Genomic DNA, 12,012 nt, shown 5'->3' with positions numbered 1-12,012 from the left:
TATGATGAATTTGAGATTTTCATTTGTTGTCATTTGTAATCATCAAAATTAAACGAAATAAACATTTGAAATATATGAGTTTGTATGTAATGTATGAATATAATATACAAGTTTCACTTTTTAAATGGAATTACTCAATCTACTTTTTCATGATATTCTAATTTTATGACCAGCACCTGTATATGGATCAAAATGATGCATTCTGAACAGATTTTTGTGCAATCTGCATCACTACATCATGGCTAAAAAGGAGAAAGTTGAAACTAAAATCTGTTCTCCAATGCAGAACTGTGGTGTTTTCTAAAAGTTTCAAAATTTTACATGTTTAAAAGCACATGAACAAATTAGTGTCAAAAATGTTTAATAATTTACCATTTCACTGGCATTTTACTTCAATTTTCATTTACGGAATGTCTAGCAGATAATTACTTATTGCACAATTGTTTTTATCAGATCATATTGTGAGGTTATTCCCACCAGTTATAAGCAGTGAGGTCCAGCTTTCCTGATAATGTGTAGAAAAACATGGGGGGTGAACAGGGTGATAAACAAGGTGATCTTAAAACTGTTAAATCCATTTGCTTCCATTTCATTGTGATAACATTGTGAATTATACCCCTAATATAATTCACTTGTTTAAATGTGATGTGTGGAAAAGAAAAGTCTTGATCCACTTCCTAATTCATTTTAAATAAGTAGTTGTGTCTAAACATTTGGACTGAGTCTTTATGTGAAACCGTAATTCTCTGTTTACATTGTAGCCTCTGTGCCAGATCTCTCCTGTTTTAATTGTGTTTGTTGTAAAAGGTAAACAAACGGATGCAATAATAACTTGTCTGAGCTGTAAAATTCTGTCTGGAAGCATCATAAAACACCGTGTTGTGTTTTCTTATCTAATGAGCCTTAAAACTCAAGGATCTTTTAGTTGAACCAGCCTTACTTTTTCACTACAAACTGAACCATGACACTCTGACATTACATTTTATTTTTGTCTTCAGTTTATAAAACTCTAAAAGCTTTAAGAGTCATGTCACTTCTCAGCCTCCCCGGGAAGGTTTACTCCAGAGTGTTTAAAGTGAAACTCCAAATGATTCAGGAGGAGCAGTGTGGTTCCCTGGCTGTGGACCAGTAGACTACTGGACTAGATCTTCACTTTTGAGGGGTTGCTAAGGGGGTCATAGGAGTTTTACTGTCCAGTCTGCATATGTTTTGTATATCTGGAGAAAGTACATGCACTCCATGGCATAAGTCTTCTCCAGAATGTCCCTTTTCTCCCCCTAGGAGTATGAGATACCAGGGTCATTTCTAAAGACTATCTGGTCTTGCCAGTAAGGAGGACATTGTTTTGGTCTTTCATGATGAGGAAAGATTTCAATTTACTTGTCCATCTACATTTCAATCCTTAACTATGATCATGAGGTATGGATCATGGTTGAAAGAATGAAATCCTAGATACAAGTGACTGAAATCATTTTCATCTGGTGGAGGAGATAAAGTGAGGAGCTCAGTCATCCATGGGGAGCTCAGAGTAGAGCCACTGCTCCTCTGCACTGAAAGGAGTCAGCTGAGGTGGTTTGATCATCTGATCAGGATGCCTCCTGGGTGCCTCCTTCTGGAGGTTTTCTTGGAGTGTCGCACTCCTAGAAGACTGGGGCAGATCCAGAACTCGCTGGAGGGAACTTGTATTCTTTATAGCCTTGCGATCACCCAGAAGGATGTGTGGAAAAAGATGTCTGGGTTTCCCTCCTGGTCCTGACCACAGAAATTGATGAAAGCTGTAAATTACACATTTATTGTTATTACAACTTTGAGGAAACAACAGATCTTCAAGTTCTTGGAAAATGTTTTTTGATTTACTGAAGATTGCCTGCTTTCAGTTTTTTCTTATGTTAACTTGTTACACTCTTGACATAAAAAGCACTTTTATCCACCTCTCCACCTGTTGTCAGTCTGCTTTGGCCGTACAAACCCCTGAATGCCCTTGAACTTACACTGCACACTTTAACCCTGCACACCCATCTGCCTAATGCCATTATTCTGGGCCCTCTACATGCTAAAAGTCATTGGTGGTGATAGTGGCTGATTAGATTGTGTCCATTGATTGCACAGCGTGCTGTGAGGAGGGCGACGGTGTGGGCTGCAGCTCCAGCATCTCCTCCGCAGATGCACTGACAGTCTGAGACAGAGCTGATAGAGCCCCATGCAGGGCAACAGATTGAGTTATTGATCCACGCTCATCTTTCTCCCATCTCTGTCTACTCTTCACTGCTCCAAGAGACCCCTTCATCAGGATAATGAATTTCACTTATTGCAGATTAACGGCACACAGTCTGAATGGCAATAATGGCAGAAATTAGCTGTTTGTTACTCCCTCTGAATTTCCAAAAGGGGAGAGGAGATGAAGATTGTTATGGCCTTGTTACTCAGTCTGAAGACTGCTATTTTACCTAAAAAGGGAATTAATGAGAGAAGTTGTACAAAAATGAAAGATTTGACAGAATATTAAGGAGGAACTTATTGGAACTGTGATTTCAGCTTCATTGAGATATGGAGCAGATATTTTGGTCTGATGAAGGAGAGTGGAGGGGATTTTAAAGTGAACTCTAAATATCGAGATGTTTGCTGGAAAAGACGGGGCAAGGAGGGAAAATGATAGAAGATTGTTGGAAAGTGATGATTAGTAAAGTGGAAATGAGAGGATGATCAGGCAGTGGTCATACAGTCACCAGGCAGAGGCGCTGCTTAAAGGTCGCCCATTGTGTCTCCAGCAAAATTGGGGTGGTAAAGAATGAATAATGAGGCTTGATTACAGTCAGCGAGATGGAACATTGCTCCGAATCAATCCTCCAGACAATTACAGGCAGCACAAACAGCAGCCCAGACAGCAGGAAGTGATTGTGTCAGAGGACAACATCGCCTTTGTCACTGACTTGTTGCCTCCTTGTGTTTGGAGCCATTAGCACTTTGTCTGCTCCTGCAGCACATGTATGTGAAGATGTAAATGCAACACCATGGATGTGTTGAACACAAACACACAAAATGAAGTGTGTTCTTTCTGCTTGTTGCAGGTACGGCTTTGGATTGTTGGACGCTGGGTTGATAGTACAGCAGGCCGCACTTTTCCACAGTGTTGCGCCACAGAGGAAGTGCACACAGGAGGTCACATTTCACTCTGCCAGGTAAAAAAAAGTCTGCTTGTCATTTGTTTGTCTTTCATGTTGGCAAAATAGGTCATCAGCTACTGGATAGATTTTAATAAATGCTCAGGATTGTGAGACGGACATCTGCAGCTGATTAACGTTTGGAGTCAACCCCAATCAAAACAGCTGCCACGGCTAAGAAACTTCAGAAAACACATATTTTGTACTAAGATTTAGTGCAATAGTAGTTAGCAAACTTTTTTCTTGAATCACTGAATGGAGTTTATTGAAACTTTCAAAAAAAAAAATCAGCGGTGGTCTATTTTACAACTGATCAACTTTTGGAGTTGATCCAATTCAAGATGGCCACTGCAGCAAAGTGAAATTAGGAAACACAAAAATGGCTATCACTAAACCATTTTTACACACATTTAGCTAAAATGTGGTGTCATGGTAGCTGAGATCAATCCTCTCTACATATCCTGAACACTGAGCGCTAACTGATTACAAAACATTTTTGCTTCAAACTGCCTTTAACCAGTATAATCTACACTGTCTGTGGTGGTAACAAAATAGCCATAGTTAATCAACTGTAGGCAACACAAACATGGGTAGAACTTAAAATTTTTAGATATTGACCGAAAAGTCATCCTCTACACAAACTTTGAGTGCAGCTCTCACAAGATCGCAACATATTGTGTCTATCGTCATTTACAAGGTTTGACCACAGAGGCTATAACTTATTCTTGTATACATTCTTATATACACTTCTGTCATAAAAGGCAGCAGGTGATATGTGATATTGCTAGGCCTTTAATATTTTAACTGCACATAAAATGGTCATTAAACCTGCATAACTATGTTTTTTTTTATTGCTGTCACAGATTTGTGTTGCATGATAATCTCCAATTCTGTCTTTTATCATTTTGTAATTTAATTCTTTGCCACCAACAAAAATATTATCACAACATTTTTTTTTTACTTCTCTTTAGCTGTCCTGTCACAGCTTTATTTGTGTGTTCACACTGTGCAACGAGCCTGCGAGGAAACAGTTTGACTAACAGAAGTTCTGGATTTATTATTGTTTTTATCGTCCGGAAGATTTCTTTCTCCTGGAGACCAAGTGACGATCAGTATCCAGTCAGAGGGATGCAAAGGGAAGTCTTATGAGGTCAACACTCTGGAGCATGTGCAGGTAGGTTTCTCATCACCCACCACCAATAGGTAAAGAGCGGGCAATTATGTTTTTGCTTGTGTGTGTTTGCCTGTTGTATTAGCAAAGTTCTTCATGAACCACTGAACAAATTTTATTGAAAGTCTCAGAAATTAATGAGTGGATGCACATCTACAACCAATTAACCTTTGAAGTCAACCCAATTCAAGATGGCTGCCACAAGTAATAGAATTTAGAAAATGCAAAAATGGCTGTGACGCAGTCAGTTTTGCAGATATTGAGCTAAAATGTGTTGTGGTTATAACTAAATGTCATCCCCTATGCATACTTTAAGTGCTACACATTGGAAGAGATCTTTGCTTTAAACTTTGGTACAACTGTAGGAGTCACCCCAGTTTGTCTGTTAGCAAAATATCTTGTGAACCACTGGACAGAGTTTAATGAAATTTTGACAAAGCAATCACTGGATAGGCATCTACATTTGATTAATATTTGAAGTCAACCTTGTTTAAGAAGGCTGTCACAGGTAACCCACCCTAAAAAACACATAAATGGCTGTAACTCAATCAGTGTTACAGATTTTGACCTAAAGTTTGGTTTAGTAGTAGAAAAGAGTCATTTTAAACATACTTTAAGTGCTAATAGATCAGGCAAGATCTCACATGATCCATTCTTTCAAGAAATGTTGGATCTTTACTTATTTATTTTTCTGGTCTGTTTATTTTTGCATAAACCATTAAAAAATGTAATGTATCTGCAAATAAAATAATAATAACTTTGTCTTCACTCACTCTATGTTGAGGTTTATAAAGGTTTTAGTAAGTACAGTGATTTGTTTTTTGTCAGTCTTTGAAAAAAATTGATATGAAATCCAGTGTTAAGTTACAGCGTTAAACTAGTTCACATCTCATAAAACCCTCTAAACCAGCTGGTCTGACTCTTTTAAGCTCCTGGTTGAGACAGAGCTTGGTGTTTTTGTTCAGAATAAACAAAAAGGATGTGAAAGATGAATCAGTGAAGTTTAGAGGGGCAAGCACGTAGATTTTATATCTTTTGGACTGAGACGAAATACCTGCTTCTCCTTATCTCGCCTTCAAGCTTCAATAAACTTAACCTGATGCAGCTCCTGTGATACGATCGGAGATAAGATCACCCTTTTCATCCAACTTTCAGCAAGAAATTAAATAGTTTTTTTTTTTTCACTAAAATGTTAACTTTTCCCTGAAACACAAAACACAGAACAAAAGTCTATTTTTAAGCATCAGTTAGAAAACTACCGTATGTCCTAAACTGTATTGTTTTGTTGCAAATCTGTTCTTACAGCCTTTCGGTGTTCACGTTGCCCTTGAAAACGTACAAATCTAGCAGAAGTGCTTTCAAAACTTAACTTCTGCGAGCACGCGGGGAGGCTTGAAGATGTCATACAAATTGTTATGTTTCTCTGTCATGCGCTGTATCTGAGAATAGAAGATAAAAAAAGGATCCTACTGCGACGTGTAATGTGTTGGCAGTGTCATTTGCAGAAAATGGCAAAACCGTGTTTTCTTGAGCGCAGCCGCATACATGCAAATGTGTTTATGTTTGATTGTGACAGCAGGCATACGTGTGTGTTTGTGCACATTTGGAGTCGTCTGTGTTTGTGAGTTTGTGTACTTGTGAAAGAGCGAGCAGAGAGAGAGAGGGAGAGGGAGTGTGTCAGCATGTAAATTGAAAAGGCTTCATCTTTGCGGCTCTGCTCCCTGGCAGAAAGCGTGGGTCAGGCCATCGCTGCGAGGTGTGATTGATGGACGTGTTGCCGTGGTAACGTGCCGTAAACAGGAGCAGGCTGTCAGTCTTTTTGCAGCTTGGCGGCTTTCTCTGCGATGTGCCATTGTCACACCAGATGTGCTGCTTGTGATGAACAGGGACAGGGAGGGTGTTTACTGGGTGCTGGTAGTGAGGGTGGGGGTGTGAGGGGGGGTATGAGTTTATCTAAATCATTTAGCTAATATTCCCCTCAGCCAGTTTTGTCAGTGTCTTCTCTCTCCCCTGCTCTCCTTACCTGCTTTTTCTTTGTGCACATCCTTGCCACGTCCATGTGTTTGGCACGTTCAGAACCTCAGACTGGACCAAACTGATTTAGATGTAATCTGTGGGACACACTGTACGTTAGCTTTACCTTTCTATGTTTCCAAAACTGCTCCAGATGGTTTTATCAGAAGGAAACTATTTTCTTTGTTCATCCATTATTTAATCGATCCCCAAATCAGAATCATAGTTTGTCATTTTCACAGACATGTATGTTAGCCGTGTTGCTGAGATTGAATTGAAAGGATTCTTGTCAGGTTCATGTTTTTCTGTTAAAGATGAACCAAGAGAGGACTGGTAAAATAGAGAGGTGACCAAGCCTAATCCATAGTTAACATGTGCAATCTATCAGAAATATGTTGGGAGTTTTTTCATTTGTTTTAAAAGCTCATAATTTAACATTTTTGTTTTGTTTTTCACAAATGGAAAAAGGTGGGATGCTCGTGTGGGGTCAGAGGTGAGAACTTGTTGGAGGGATTATGTATCCTCTCTGGGAATACCATGGGATCATCCTAGAGGGGCTGAACGTTGATGGATGGATGGATGGATGGATGGATGGATGGATGGATGGATGGATGGATGGATGGATGGTTTGATGGATGGATGGATGGATGGATGGATGGATGGATGGATGGATTAGTTTTGTTATATTGTGTGTAATTAAACTGAGCAGGAGCAGAAACACTTTGCTATTTTTTTTTCATGTTAAGTTGTCAGATTTGTTATTACAGCCCCTCTAGACTCTCTCCCTGATTATAATTTATGTAAAGACTAGAAGCAGTATGTATGTATGGAGTAGATGTGACATAACACACTGGTTTGTAGAGTCCCATTTTTTGAAATTACTCTTTTATTATTGATGTCAGAGCAATTGGTTTGTGATAAATCTGATAGAAAAATGTGAAAACTCCACTTATAAGGCAGGATTTAAAAAAAAAACCTTTATTAAACTGTCTAACTGACATGAAGGCATGGAAGAATCTAAGCTTTCTTCATCTCACTGGAAACAAGACTGATGTCAACTTCTTTGGGGCGTCTGACCTTTCTGATTGTGTTCTTGGCTTTCTGATTTCCTGTTATTAAATAGTTAAAATTATTGGTATGAGTCTCACTTTGTTTATGAGTGAAACAAGAAATGTTTTAGGGCGTGTCAATCTTATGATCAACAAGTCAATGCCAATTTTATTTCTTTAGTTTACTGCGTTGTTTTAAAAGGTATCATAACTTAATGAAAAATTAACACAGTTTTAAAAAGACACTAATATGAAGTCAAATATATTAATATGAAGTCAAACTTTTTTCCACAACTACAGAAGTTATTCTTTTCACCTGACAAACATCTGATTTGGTGATATTGCACAGATCAGATGTGAAGTTGTAATTGTTAACAAAAGATAACATATTTAAAGATATTCTGATTTCTTTCCACCAATTTTTCTCCCACAGCTAATGCTTTGTTCACACCTCTCCCCTCTCCTGCCTCTTGCCACCTGTTTCTCATCAGGTGAGAGTGAGTATTAACGCAGTGTGTCGCGGTGACCTCTCCATAAGTGTGGAATCTCCAGGTGGCACAGTATCTCTGTTGTTGGACACACGACCCAATGATGCCTCCGCTGCTGGCCTAAAGAACTGGACCCTGATGACGGTGCACTGTTGGGGGGAGCAGCCACGAGGCCTGTGGACCCTCAAGGTCAGAGAGAATCACTGTGATCATTAGGTATACTGTTTCATGTGTGCATCATGTCATTTTGAGTCCTATTAGCTGCTTAGCAGAAAACAACTATCAAATATTATTTTATCACCATTTTTGTCACCAAGAGGTGTTTCTCATACTGCTGCCCTGTGCAGCCGCTATGTTTGTCTTATAATTATCAGTGACATTTATACACTTACTGGTTGATTATATTTAGTGGGGAAAACAATAATTCAGTGTTGATTGTATAAATTTTGAGTGTACATTATTGTTTGGGTTTTTTTCATGTAACTTTCCAATGAAAAAGTAAGTGTCCACTGATCACTCACCAAGAGACTAAAATGCGCCAAAAGAATCTTCTTGGCATTGTGAATGTTATAATTATAGTTGCCAATGCACACTTATTACTATTCTACTGTTATTCTGCTGTTTCCATCACACTTTTTGATTCCTTCTATAGTTTTGGAAAAGCCATACCAAAAATACAACAAAACATGCAGCTTGATCAGGAATTGTGTGGTATGACAACTGGTTGGCAGTACATTGTATAGTGTAGACACAATTTAAAAAAATAAAAAACAACAATGGGATTTTGGCTAAATGAGTGAGAAAGCCCAGCCCTTTTGGAGTTTTGTAGCTCCAAAAGGAGCTACAAAACTCCAATATTTCACAATATTTTGTTTGTTGCAAACATTAAGTTAAAAACAGGTAAAAAGTAAAAATTAAGTAAAAAAAAAGAAAAAAGAAAGAGGATATTTAAGGGTATGAAAGAAACAAAAAAGCAATGAGCCCAACAGATAAAAGTTGAAGGCACCCTATGGAGTTTGTGGAAACAATATTTAAAATGTATTTATTTTACATGGCAAAAATGTAAAAATAAAACAAACAAATACAACCAAATCTCATCTGCATCAGGGTCATTGTCTTCTGTGGCATACACACTTGTTCTGTGTTTCACTCTTGAGCAGATTCTTAAAACAACCTTTCACCAATGAGTGAGCTGAAAGGCATTAATTAAAGGAAATGACATCATATCATTCACAGTAATATGCGGAAAGAGAAAAGAAGTGAATCAAAAATGACAAAACAACTAAAACAGAAGAAAAAAACAAACAAAAATACATGACTGAACATTTTCTATTTCTGTGATTCTTATAGCACACATTAGGTTTGTCACAGGAATTGAAAAAAGTTTATTTCATCATTGAGTCCAGGATATGTTGTTGCTTTCAGTCAAACAATCCAAAAGGTTTCACGCTGAAGTAGTTTTTTAGATGATCAACACCTCTGCTGTCTTTTTCCATTACTTCCAGTACTTTAACTTTCAGTGTATTTGGACCCTGATGTCCTATTGTTTCATAATGTAATGCCATTGCCTATTATAGCTCATTAGTGAAACAGAAAAAAATTGATGCCACAGAAGACAATGACCCTGATGTAGACATAGTTTTGTCGCCAAACATTTTTGTTAGAACGTATGATTTTCTGTCAAATCCCCTCAGAATACAGAGAACACACAACCAGGCTTCCATTGACTTCCATCACATTTAACATTATTTTTCAGTTTAATTCTATTTACTCTTCTTATAAAAGTTTTGGAACATCATAATGTTGTCATGTTGTCAGCTTAGATTAATACAAAAGAAAGTACCAAACTACTATTGGGCTTTAAAGAAGAAAGTAAATGTATGTTGGAATTTCGGGGATTGAAACCCTTCACATTTTTCTTAAGTTTTCAAATTTTTATATGCTCTCCTATAGACCATGTTCCACATACCTTCTTTCATGATATAGAACTGATTTTCTCTGCTTCACGTTGTCTTCTCCCAGTTTATAGAAGTTTAAAAATAGCCCAGCACAGCACAGCTCAGCTTGGTTCAGTTCATTTTGCAATAGCAAAGTGAATCATCCTCTACTTTCATCTTCGAGCTTCAGCCAAGCATGGCAATCTTCATTTTCCTTCCCGCACTCTTCTTTTCCTTTTTTTTTTTTTTCCTTTTTGACTCCCATAGATGTGCTGATGTTTGATATGGAGGAAGGAGCTAAAATGGAAGGGAAATTAAGACTGGAAGGTTAAGTAACCTTGGCCGGGTTTGACAGACACAATGCTGCCGACGTCTGATTACAATCCATACCCACAGACTGTAGCGTGCTCAGGTCATTTACTGTATATGAGTGGGTGGTAGCAGTAGAATCGACGGGTTGTGGGGGGCTGTGGGGGGAAGGAGGGCACTGGCTGTGTAAGTATGAGTTTTTGTGTGTGTGCAAATAGGCATCAGTCCTTGTAAACACTTGGAGGTTTCTAAAGAAAAAGCTGTGAAGATGAAAGACAACCACCCCCTGTCCTCTATCTCCTACCTCTTCCTGCAACACTCACACACAAACACGAACACACACACTCTTCCTTTCTATCTGTGCCTTTTTGTCACTGTGTCTCTCCCACGTCCTTGCGTAGATTTACTGTCCCCTCTGTGACCAATTACCAGCACCCAGTGTGTTGCAGGGACAGGAAGGAGGCACCGTGAAGACGAGCCACATAACAGCGCCGCTGCTCATTACCGGAGGGCCAAGAACAGTCACTGCAAAGCTCACAACACGGAGTAGCATTCGCATCGGATTATCATATACAAACCTTCGAATACACGTCAAAACATGAACTTAGAACAGTGTCAAAAACTCAAACCTGTACACTTAGAAAGAAAGAAATCTTTGGTTGAATTTATTAGTTTTTAGTTTCTCTCCTTCTATAAAAGATGACTTCAGATGAGTAGCATTGCCTATAAAATTGATAGTAGTAGGAAGAAACAGGAAGGACTGAGACTGAAGGGTAAAGCTTTAAACTCAGACTTTAACTGGACTCTGAGATAGATCAGTATTTTAAACTCAAGGGCAGCACAGGATGGGTATGGAAGAGTGTGTTGTCAGGGGGGCGGGGGGGGGACATCTGTGGAGAATCTATATTGATTCATCAAATGATGACAATTGTCAAAGAGCACTGTGGTTCTGCAGGAATAAAAACAAGCTTTAAGTGAAAAGAAAGCGAATGTTATGGCCCGAGGCTCATGACCTTCCAGCGCTGTGAAGGAGACTGAAGCTGGAAATTCTCTCTCTCTCTCTCTCTCTCTCTCTCTCTCTCTCTCTCTCTCTCTCTCTCTCTGCCTCTCTTCTTCTGTCTGCTCCCCCCTGTGCTGCCTCTACTGCCATCTGCAGCGCCTCATCTCAGCTCTGTGCCTTCACAGCTGATCAGAGACAAAACTGAAGGCAACCTTGTGCAGAAAAGACAACTAACTAACAAACAGCAGTATGTAATAAGACCAAAACTATACCAAATTATAAAACTATATGTATACACATGTATTTGAACCTATATGATTAACAAGTTTAAATTTGTATTGTACTTGTCCTCCCTTTTGTCCCTCAGTCATCTGCTCTCTTGTCCCATAGCCATCTTTGAAAGATCAGTTGTGTCTTCCTGTTTTATTTTTATTATATGTGTTTTAAATATTTTGAACCTCATGTAGTGCAATCGGAAAGGATGGATCCCATTTCTGTAGGAAATTGTCAAGTATAACCCTAATAAGCCATTACTGCATTATAATAATAGAACCCAATGGAGGTGTTGTTGTGACATAAAAATGTTTTTTAGACACTTTGTGATTCACACTTGTTTTTGTTCAAACTTCATTGTATGCTTTTAGATAGAGGGAGTTGCAAATGTATTTACTTCCCCCCTCCCTCTCTGGCTTACTTACATGACATAGCTACAGCTTTGAAGGCGCAGTTTTTTTTATTGTAAGACAAACAAGAAATATTACACAATAAAAAAGGAAAATCTGAGAATGAATACTGTTAAGGTCCAGACTTTAACTTGACCATTCCAGATCCAGATCATTAACTGTGTCTTCTAAACCAGTGGAGTGTTGTTTCAGCAGAGTATT

The 12,012-nt window shown here is 38.5% G+C and overlaps 1 protein-coding gene across 1 annotated transcript in view; it reads left to right on the top strand.

Moving 5' to 3' along the window:
* LOC108234188 (furin-like protease kpc-1) overlaps positions 1–12,012 on the top strand; it is a 237,756-nt gene that overhangs the window by 201,213 nt on the left and 24,531 nt on the right. Inside the window, exons 14-16 of the mRNA XM_017413192.3 lie at positions 3,069–3,179; positions 4,242–4,335; positions 7,886–8,071. Of these exons, the coding sequence (XP_017268681.2) occupies positions 3,069–3,179; positions 4,242–4,335; positions 7,886–8,071 (391 nt within the window). The remainder of the gene's footprint in view (positions 1–3,068; positions 3,180–4,241; positions 4,336–7,885; positions 8,072–12,012) is intronic.

Source organism: Kryptolebias marmoratus, linkage group LG16, assembly GCF_001649575.2.
Source record: "Kryptolebias marmoratus isolate JLee-2015 linkage group LG16, ASM164957v2, whole genome shotgun sequence".
Taxonomy (NCBI): Eukaryota; Metazoa; Chordata; class Actinopteri; order Cyprinodontiformes; family Rivulidae; genus Kryptolebias; species Kryptolebias marmoratus.
This window is presented reverse-complemented; position numbering and strand designations above follow the sequence as displayed.